This window comes from Delphinapterus leucas, chromosome 2 (assembly GCF_059928025.1).
Source record: "Delphinapterus leucas isolate spDelLeu-1000000601 "Yukka" chromosome 2, BTC_Dleu_Yukka2, whole genome shotgun sequence".
Classification (NCBI taxonomy): Eukaryota; Metazoa; Chordata; class Mammalia; order Artiodactyla; family Monodontidae; genus Delphinapterus; species Delphinapterus leucas.
Window position 1 is genome coordinate 64,906,105 of NC_143130.1, and position 10,169 is coordinate 64,916,273.

A 10,169-nucleotide genomic window follows, 5' to 3' on the forward strand; every position below is an offset into this window, starting at 1 on the left:
CCCCCAAAAGGAGATTTTCACACAGTATTGAGACTGGCTGGAAAGGAGATCCCTCAGCTGGGACATGAAGGAATGGTGGGAATTCGCCAGGGATTCAGAAATTGGAGGGACACTTTAAGCAGAGAGAACAGCACATGCAAAGGCATGGAGGTTTGAAACAGGAGAGGTTGTTTAGAAACTAGTTTTGAGAAAAAACAACTAGTTTTCAGTTTCAGTTTTGGTTATTTTCAGATTTAAGAGGGGACCCATGAGTAATGTTGACCCAGGAGTGCACTGGGGCAAGGTGATAGCTAAGCAGATGGACAAGTACTGTGGGCGATAGAGAGTCGGTGAAGGGTTTGGAAACGAGGAACAACATGATCTGTAGTGTATATTGGGACAGTCATTCTGACAACCTAGGGGCAGGTGGCCTGGTCTAGGATAGTGGCCATGGGATGTGGGGAGAGACCAGTGTCAGAGACACTAGGAGGACACTGAGTGGAGATGAGGGGAACAAGATGATGCCTTGTGTGACAGTTGGAAGGGCTGGTGAATCTGAGGCAGTAGGGAGTGGGGAGGGAATGGGAAGAGCTGGTGGGCAGGTATGAGAAGAGTGAGGAGAGATGCAGTGGTTAAGAATCCTCCTGCCAATGCAGGGGACAGGGGTTCGAGCCCTGGTCTGGGAACATCCCACATGCCACGGAGCAGCTAAGCCCATGTGCCACAACTACTAAAGCCCGCGCCTAGAGCCTGTGCTCTGGAACAAGAGAAGCCACCGCAATGAGAAGCTGGCGCACCGCAACGAAGAGTAGCCCCCGCTCACCGCAACTAGAGAAAGCCCGTGCACAGCAACAAAGACCCAACGCAGCCAAAAATAAATAAATAAATTTATTTATTTAAAAAAAAAAAAATGAGAAGAGAGCAAGTTAGCTCTTGGCCAAAGGAGAAGCCCAGCTCCAAGCTGGTGAGGGGAGAAAGCACAACTCCAGGTGGCATCACTGGGCCAATACCCCTGTCTTCAAACTTCAAAGCAACCCAGTCATTGTGCTGACTCCCGTGTACCCATTTTGTGCTCAGTTCCAGTCCGGGACAGACTAGAGGGATGGTGATGGGGCCTATCTCTTATAAAGTTTATAGTCTGGGGTGGGGGTGGGGGGATGCGGGGAGAACTAACTTCCCAGGGACAGTGCAAAGCCTCAGGAGCCTACCCTACCCTGCAGCTTGATCAGTGCCCCCAGAGGTTTAGAATCAGGCCATCAAACCAGTAAAAGCCAAAGGTGGTAAGCAGCCATCTGCAGAAGGGACCTGGAAGTGGACTGAGGGGCCTGAGGGCTGGCATGTGTGAGACAAGGAAAGCTTTATTAATTTCTTTGCCCGCTTTGGAAGACAGCCTGCCCTGGAAATGAATGCTTCTCAGAGTAAATTCACCATTTGCATTTGGGTTTTCTCAAGCCATGGAGAGACAAGTTACCTCTGGGTACCTGGATCAAGGGGCATGCTGCTTCTGCAACTGCAAGACTGAGGATCTCACCTCTGTGATGCTCTGGAGGGCTGCCCTGGGTTAGTGCTGTGCAATCCCCTCCTTCCTTACTCTGCCATGCTCCCTGAGGTCTGCACATGAAATTTCTTTCTTTTTGTGCCCAAGTTCAGGCCCTCCTGCCCCACCTTGACCCACAATGATCTGGCTACTCCTTCATTCAACAGATAAGCACTGAGATCCACTCTTTGCCAGGCCCTGCTTGCTGGGCTGAGGGGACACAAAGAGGAATAATTTGTTTATCATGCCTTGGAGAAAACCTAATTCCATATAAGGGCAACCTTCCCAAAATCCGTCCCTAGTTTTTGAGTTCGTGCTGAGAAGGCTGGTAGCATTTCCTTGCTTCTGGAGAAGATTCAGCTCCTGAAAACCCCCTTACAAAGCTCAACTTCTCTTCCTGCTCCTTTTCTAAGGCCTAGTGGGAGCAGGGTGTAGGAGGACGGACTCCTGCGGGCTTCCAGGAACACAGACTACCCTCCCTCCCTGCCCCACGGCCGCATTTCGGTCCTCCCAGCGCAGGGGGCGCTGTGCGACGGTGAGAGCCGAGCCCGTCCTGCCTCCTCCTTCTGCGCCAGGGCCACCGCCCATGGCCGCGCAGGCGAAACCGGGAACGGCGACCAGCAGGGGTGGGGCGGTGTAGCGGCCGGCTGGTCAGGCTGCGTACAGTGCTGGGGCGCGGGGCGTACCCCCGTTAGGAGTCATGCTCGGCAGGTCTGGGTACCGAGCGCTGCCCTTGGGGGACTTTGACCGTTTCCAGCAGTCGAGCTTCGGCTTCCTGGGCTCGCAGAAGGGTTGCTTGTCCCCGGAGACGGGCGGCGTGGGGCCTGGGGCCGGTGAGTGGCCGCCCAGCACAGCGGACCCGGGAGAGATCGGCTGGCAACCCTGGGCCCGAACCCTCTGCCTCTCGGGAGTCAGCAGGTCTTGCGCGCTCACATCCTTAGAGGAGGGACCGAGAGGGGGTCTCCACAATGTGGAGAAGGGCTTGCATCAGGCGCTGGGAAGCTACTGCTAATCCAGCCCTCCTAGGGCCACGGGGCTGCAGCACCAGAGGTCTCTCATCTTCCAAGAAGCCTCGGCCCACCTCGTTTCTCCTCGGCTTTTATCAGCCCAGAGATTTCAGGTTTCCATTTTGCCTAGAAAGAAACTAAGGTCTAGGCATAGGAGGTCACCAGCACGCCAAGGGCACTTGGCTGCAGAGAAATGGCAGAATCTTCACCTCAGGGGGCACCTCTAGACTCCCTAAGCTTGAGCATCTCCCTGTTTCCTGGTGGAGATGTGTAGGCCCTCAGGTGCCTGTCATGTCTTCCAGGCCCTGTCTTGCTCCAAATCCTTGAGTAATTCCCTTGGCCCATAGGCCAGATCCCACATGCCACAGCCTAACAACCAAAACCCCAGAGGATGTGGCCCCTCTGTGATCCTCCTCTAATGACAGCTGCCCCTATCCAAGGGTTCCTTTCCTGCAGGGGCCACATGGGTCAGAACGAGGCAGGAAAGGAGATTTAGCATTCTGGGGCTCAGAGAGCCCAGAAGTATAGGGTTCCTGGAAGTGTGGAGCCGAGGCTCCTGTCTGCTCTCTGTTCCGGGTTGGGAGAGGAAAGAGAGCAGAAAATAACCTCTCCCAGATTCTAGGGTTTTCTCAGCTTTCACTCCCATTCTGGGCTTCTGGTTCACGGGGGCAGGGACCTGTGGTTCAGATGAATCTCATTTTCCTAGCTCTCCGTCCCTCACCTCTCACCTGAAGCTGCTTCAAGCGAGGCATGGCCCAGAGGGCATTAAAGGGGGGTGAAGAATTGTGAGCTAGGAAAGAACATCTTTGCCCTCATCTCTGGCATCTGTTGAAGAGCAATTGATGCTTTATCCCTTTAAGCTAAGGTCCAGTGATGCCACCCTCACCAGATAGCCTTAGGCTGTCTCCAAAAGGACTCCTTGAAAGCACACTTCTGGGGCTGATAGTAGAGGAGGTGTTATGCCAGCAGCATTCAGTTCAACCCAGCATGTGCTTACAGATGCCCAGGTACTCCTGGCTTTGCCAGCTATGGGAGGCAATATAAATCAGACAAAAGGATTGACTCCTGCTCAGCGCAGTGAGGAGAGCATCGTGTGATTGGCTTCTCAATTCCAATGACTACTGTCTTGCAGAGAATAGGCCTTGTGAGGGTGGGACTTGGGACAGATTTGTTTTGGTGTATGGGAGGAAGGAACAGTCCTTAACTAGCACCTGCCCAAAGATATGGGAGTAGTATTAGGCAAGGCGAGTATTTGATGGTCCTTAGGGCACGGCACTAAAGTGGAGTGAAGAACTGTGAGCTAGGAAAGAACATCTTAGCCCTGAAAAGGAAGGAGCCACTGAAAGGGGAGGCGGGCAAAAGGTACACTTGACTGAGTTCACCCAGCCAGCAGCTGTCCTGCCAGACCCAGTCGGCATTCCTTGACTACCTCTGCTCTCTTGTCCCCAGATGCACCTCAGAGCTGGCCTTCCTGCCTCTGCCATGGCCTCATCAGTTTCCTGGGGTTCTTGCTGCTGCTGATCACCTTCCCCATTTCTGGCTGGTTTGCCCTGAAGGTAAGGCTGGCTGGATCAGCCCCCAGAATGGTTGGGCCATGTGGAGAGCTTTGGCATTGGTGGGTGAATTCCCCATCCTCTGCCCCCTTCCCCCAAATATTATCACAGCTCTGTGAAATGGGCTGGAAAATAATTGTTCATTCTCACCTTTCAGATGAGGAAACTGAAGCTCAGACTTGTCCAAAGTCATACTGGGAGCCAATAAGTGGCAGAAACAAGTCTTCCCAAACTCCCAAGTTTGGGGGTCTGAACACTGGCTTTAAGGTGCACACAAATATCTTCCTCCCTTTGGGTTAGGCTAAATTAGAAATGAAAAACACTCAACCTGGCCCAGCAGGTGATGAGTAATAGGAAGTTCAGGCCTCGTTTTCAACAAGGGATGGTGCAGATGGGAAAGGATGAACTAGAGTTGAGGATTGCACCTGAGAGCTGCAGTGAAGGTGGAAGCCTACCCTCGTGCGGCCCCAGGCAACAGCCAGTGTCTCTAGAAAGCTTGGGGTTTGGTGTGGTCTCGAAGGGAGTCCTTAGAAGGTCCTAAATCCTAGTCCCCAAACTGCCACTGAAACAAGTATTATGTGACCTTGGGCAAGTCACTGCCTCTCTAAGACTTCATTTCTCAATTTGGACATATTTCCTTGTTTGAGGATTCCAGGAACCTGAAGTTGGCAAAGCCCTTTGCTCGAGGCTGCTATTAGAGCAGCCCAGCTTTTCCCTTAACTAAGACAAGGGCAGACAGTTTCCTGGTTTGAGTCATGTCTAGCTTCAGATCACACAGGTGAAAGGTTTCACTGAGGATCAAGTCAATACAGTATGGCAGTTGAGAGCGTGGCTTTTGGAGTCATTCAGAACTGCGTTCAGATCTTGCGTGTTTCACTTGGGGGCTTTGTGATTTTTGAGCACGTCAGTTAACCTCTCAGAGCTTTGTTTTTTTCATCGGAAGACAGAGCTCAGGATACCTGACACTGAACAAGGCCAGAGGGAGAGAGGTGAGGGAGGGACCTGGCGAGACATCATTGCCAGCAGCAGCTCAGTGCTTTCAACCCTTTCCCTTGCTGCTGTGGACAGATCGTGCCCACCTATGAGCGCATGATTGTGTTTCGACTGGGCCGGATCCGCACCCCTCAAGGACCCGGTATGGTTCTGCTCCTGCCCTTCATTGACTCCTTTCAGAGGGTGGATCTGAGGACACGAGCCTTCAGTGTCCCTCCTTGCAAGGTGAGGGGCTTCTTGGCTCCTGTGGACAGAGGGAGTGGGGGCTTATGCTGGGTGTGTTGGCCTGTGAGTAGCCATTAGGGGTGAGGAATGAGGAAGATACCAGAAAAGGGGGGAGGGGGCTGGGAGGACATCCTTGATCCATATACCTAAGCCCACGCACTTGGGGATACCATTTTGCTTCTGAAGAGCTAGTGACCAGGCGAGTGGGTCAGGTTGGGTGGTCTCAGTGGGCCTGGCCTCCCTGCGCCCCCAGCCCCTCTTTCATGGCCTCCCCCAACAGTTGGCCTCTCAGGATGGGGCTGTGCTGTCTGTGGGGGCTGACGTCCAGTTCCGCATCTGGGACCCGGTACTGTCGGTGATGACAGTGAAGGACCTGAACACAGCCACACGCATGACGGCCCAGAATGCCATGACCAAGGCTCTGCTCAAGAGGCCTCTGCGGGAGATCCAGATGGAGAAGCCCAAGATCAGCGACCAGCTCCTGGTAGGCAGCTCCACACGGCAGAGTTCGGGGGCCGGCACCTCTGCCCAGCTCTGCCTGCCAGGGCACTTTAGCAGAGCACCAGATCGCTCTGGGCCTCAGTTTGCCTTATGTCCCAAGAGTGTAACAACTTTTGAAGAGTCAGTGGTCTGGGTGGGACTGTGAGTTGAGGAACAGAAGATGGCACAGACCGTAGCAATCTTGGGCAAATCTATCCCTGAGAGGTGAAGGGGCTGGGACAGGGGAGTGGCCTGACAAAAATTCTTGGGTCCTGCCCCGACTGCCTGAGGTTTTATTCTTCATTGCTCTGCAGGCATTGCCATGACAACACTGGGCCTCAGGGGCACTCAGCCGCCTCATGGGGCAGGCAGGTGGGTGAAAGGAGCAGGGGCCTTCCTGGCCCAGTCACCTTCAGGGGAATTCCATGCTCCCCGAGGCAGCATGTGCATTTTTGTGGGTTTGTGCTCTTTGTTCTGAAGAGAACAAAGGGACATGAGGGGTTTGGGCCTTTTTCCTGCCTCTTCTCTGAGTGTGAGCAGTTACCCTGGAATTCACCTCAGATCCCTCCTGTGACAAGATGGGGTTGAAATACATGTTTGAAGGTGTGTCCTCTGCTCCTCACGTTCACCTTGTGCTTTCTCCCATGTCCTGGCAGGGGACCGTGGGTGAAGTTTCCCCTCGTTCCCCTAAGATCTGCTTTCCCCAGGGTTAGAGGACAGGAAGGGGAGTGGGGTAATGCCAGTCCTGGAGGTCGCAGTCCCTTCAGGAAATAAATCAACTGGGTGAAATTCCCAAGAGGAGCTCTCATATGCATAGCATTTTGCCTGGCTCAGTGTATCTCTGCTTTACATTTTGCTGTAAAGGCTGGTATTATTGTTTTATTTTGGAGGAAGGAAACTAAGGCTCAGAAATTACTTGACTTGCCCCTAAGACCTGTGGTCAGGGCAGAGCTGGACCAGAGCCGGGTCACCTGCCCCCCAGCCCCCAATCCAGTGCTCAGTCCTATACAACTCAGATCACAATTTGATAATTTTTTTTCATGAAACCACATTCCGTTTTGATCTACCTTTAGGAAGAGAAAATTGTTCTCGGCCTTGTTGCACATGGCTTTGGCGCAGCAAAGCCAGGAGAGGCCATCTGAGGGAGTGAGTCCCATACCAGGACATTAGAGTCATGTAGGGCCATTGCCCAGATTGAGTTGGCTCCTGGTAAAGTGGGGTCATTGCCTGGCTAAAATGAAATCTCAGGAAATCCAGCACACCTCCCTAAGGCCCGTTTCAGGCATACGTTTCTCATTCTCACCGCGCCCCTGCTTCTGCGTACTTTTCCTCTAGAGGGATTGCACGCTCCCCACCTCTCACTTGCTGGGCCCTCCTTAGCTGCTCCAGGCCAGCCTCCCCCATTGCCACCCCACCCGTCCCTCTGCCACAGGCCTTGCCTCTTAATCCTCAGGAGAAAACACTCTAGGGTGAGAACTCTCTCAGCTTCCTCCAGCATCACCCCTTCAAACTCATCTACGTCTGTGCTGTTTCCCTGTCTCACTGGAAGCCTCTGCTTCCTCTGCACCGGGCAGTGCTCTGGGCCCAGGACTCGGCTCCCTCCCTCAATTCAGCCTCTTCTTGCCTTTTTGCGAGGACACACGTTTTCCCTTTGTCCCAGACCCCCTCTAGCTCTTAACCCCTCTCTCCCCTTTCCTTCCTCCCCTCCTGTCCTTAATCTAGGCTCCCCCCACGCTCCTAAGACTGACGTCACTGCCGACCTCATGGTGACCTCCCTCTTGCTAGCACAGGGGCACTTCTCAGTCCTTCCCTTACTTCACCTGGAGGCAGCCTTTGACTCCATGGACCCATCCTTCTGTTATTCTTGGATCCTCTGCTTCCATTATTCCACACTCCTGGTTACTCCCTGTTCTTCTGCCCTTCTGTTTCCAGGTTTCCCTCAGTGGTCTCTTCTCACCTGTGACCTCCCAGGAGAGCTTACCCACCTGGGGCTTTCTGCTAACTCTAGACACTAATTATTCTCAACACTCCGATCCAGTCCCACTCTGCCCTGCTTCCTGGCCCCACTTATCCAATTGCGGTTGGCCGTCCCGTAGACACCTCAAGCTTAACGTGTTTAAAAAGTCACCATTCCTTCCCTACCCACCCCCAAATCTGTGTCTTCCTCTGTGTATGCTCTCTGGATAAACGCCCACGTTCCTGATCCGTGCAGGCAGCCATACTAGAAACGTGGCTCCTCCAACTCCTCACCGCCCTCCTTGTTTCCGCACATCCGGGCAGCCGATAAGTCTAGTGTCCTTCTGTAGCTCAATAGAGTTTACAGAGTTGTGCCCCTCCCGTGGTGTGTCTCGGCTCACAGCCGCCTCTCTGCCTGACAGTCCATCTGCATCACTTTTGCCTGCGGTTTGAAACAATGTCCTACCTGGTCTCCATGCCTCTACCCTCAGCCCCTCCAATCCAGTGTCCACATAGCAGCCAAGAGAATCTTTGCAACAAGCAAGACTGCCCTGTCACTTGCCTGCTAAGCTCATCTCCGGGACTCCTTGTGCCTCAGAATAAATCCAAGTGAGCGGGAGCAACCTCCTCTGAGCCCTCGGCTGTCTCTGGTGTCCCAGGCCACAATTGAGGGTCCAGCTAAATGGAACTGTGGTTCCTCACGGTTCCCCGAACATTCGAGGTGCTCCTTTCTGCATTTTTGCACCTGCTCTTCCCATTGCCTGGAAAGGCCCTCCTTTGATGCCCCTTCACCTGGATGATTCCTCCTCCTCCTGGCATCACCCCCTCCTCCCTGCCCCACACCCTCTCCTGATTGCTCACTACCAGCTGCCCACAGCTGGGTTGTAATTGCCCTCTGCCTCCGTCCCAGGCTGGGAACTTCTCAAGGGCAGGCCTGGTGCCTCATGTGCCACCATGGCCATACCAGCCTGCCTAAAGAACGTGCTCTGGAAAGGTTTGTTGAATGAGTGCCATTTCTCCCCACACCATCCTCCAGCTGGAGATCAACGATGTGACCAGGGCCTGGGGGCTGGAGGTGGACCGTGTGGAGCTGGCAGTGGAGGCCGTGCTCCAGCTGCCCCAGGACAGTCCAGCTGGGCCCAGCCTCGACAGCACCCTGCAGCAGCTGGCCCTCCACTTCCTGGGAGGAGGCATGTCTTCAGTGGCAGGAGGTGCCCCGCTCCCCGAGCCAGGTAAGGAGCCTCGGGGAAAGAGTGAGGGTGCTCCCCAGGGCGCTCAGCTTGGTGTCCAGCACAGACTGAACTTTGCTACTTGTTCCCTTAACCAAGCAGCTTGTGCAGTGCACACCCCGCCCAGCTGTTCAGGCCACCCCGATTCTAGAGCTGACCAGAGCTAAGGCAGTAAGAACAGTCCAGGTGTCTGAGTGTGTGGAGGCCTTTGGGAGCCTCCATGGGAGGAAGCAACAGCATCCAGCAAAGGGTTTCGGATTCAAGGCTGGAGTAGCTTAGAAATGGCATTTGGGGTTATGGTAAAAACTCAAGGGCAGCTTCTTAGGAAACTGAGGAGGAAACTGAACGTGGACCTGAAGAGGGTGTAAGACGGAACTGCCGCGAAGGTACGGAGGCCACACGTTGACCTTGGCAGCACATTGACCTCCTTCTCTCTGCCTCCCTCCCCAATCCCCTCGGCCGCCCCCAGCAGATACCTTGGATGTGGTGAACGAGGTTGAGCCGTCTGCCCCTCATGGTGGTGCCGGGTCCAGCCCCAAGCAGCCTGTGGCCGAGGGGCTGCTGACGGCTCTGAAGCCCTTCCTGTCTGAGGCCCTGGTCAGCCAGGTCGGGGCCTGCTACCAGTTCAATGTCGTCCTGCCCAGTGGCACCCAGAGCATCTACTTCTTGGACCTCACTGCAGGTGCAGCTGCCCTCCCTGCTGTCTTCCTTCCACCTGGGTTGCTCGTAGCCCCAACCACCCACGGTCCTTTTTCAGACTGGGCCCTGCTCCTGCCCCCAGTTTAGGGCAAACCCATAGCAGTCAGGGGCTCAGATGCTGTTTGCAGACAGTGACTACCCAGGCCTCGGTCTCCCTGCCCTGTCCTCGTCAGCAGGACAACTCAGATGGCCAAGCTTCCCGTACCAAGCGCCCCACACACGGTGCGGTCCTGTTCGTGGCAGGCTCAGCGCTGAGCGTGTTTTGTGCGTTATCCCACCTGCTGCTCATCATCCCCATATGATTTAGGGGTTATCATCATCATCCCCATTTCACCAGTTTGGAAACTGAGGCTCTGAGCGGCCACACAGCCAATGGGACTTGATCCCAGGGTATTAGAATTTGAACGCTTGACCACTATTTCCACCCCTCCCAGTGGGACATGCTAACCTCTTCTACCCCCTGCAGCATAGTCGTCCCCCTACTAATGCTCAGTTTTCTTTCTCCCCACAG

General features: G+C 54.4%; 1 protein-coding gene across 6 annotated transcripts in view; it reads left to right on the top strand.

Annotated features, from left to right (window-relative positions):
- Window positions 1-2,117: 2,117 nt before the first annotated feature.
- STOML1 (stomatin like 1) overlaps window positions 2,118-10,169 on the top strand; it is a 28,230-nt gene continuing 20,178 nt past the window's right edge. Inside the window, exons 1-7 of one of the 6 annotated variants that reach the window (XM_022579992.2) lie at window positions 2,118-2,434; window positions 3,973-4,079; window positions 4,234-4,343; window positions 5,145-5,294; window positions 5,575-5,778; window positions 8,767-8,962; window positions 9,429-9,641. In XM_022579992.2, coding sequence (XP_022435700.2) covers window positions 2,217-2,434; window positions 3,973-4,079; window positions 4,234-4,343; window positions 5,145-5,294; window positions 5,575-5,778; window positions 8,767-8,962; window positions 9,429-9,641 — 1,198 coding nt within the window. In that variant the 5' untranslated portion in view covers window positions 2,118-2,216. Of the gene's footprint in view, window positions 2,435-3,972; window positions 4,080-4,233; window positions 4,344-5,144; window positions 5,295-5,574; window positions 5,779-8,766; window positions 8,963-9,428; window positions 10,164-10,169 lie in introns of those variants that run through there. The other 5 variants (XM_022579993.2, XM_022579994.2, XM_022579995.2 and 2 more) reach the window with 5 other exon arrangements.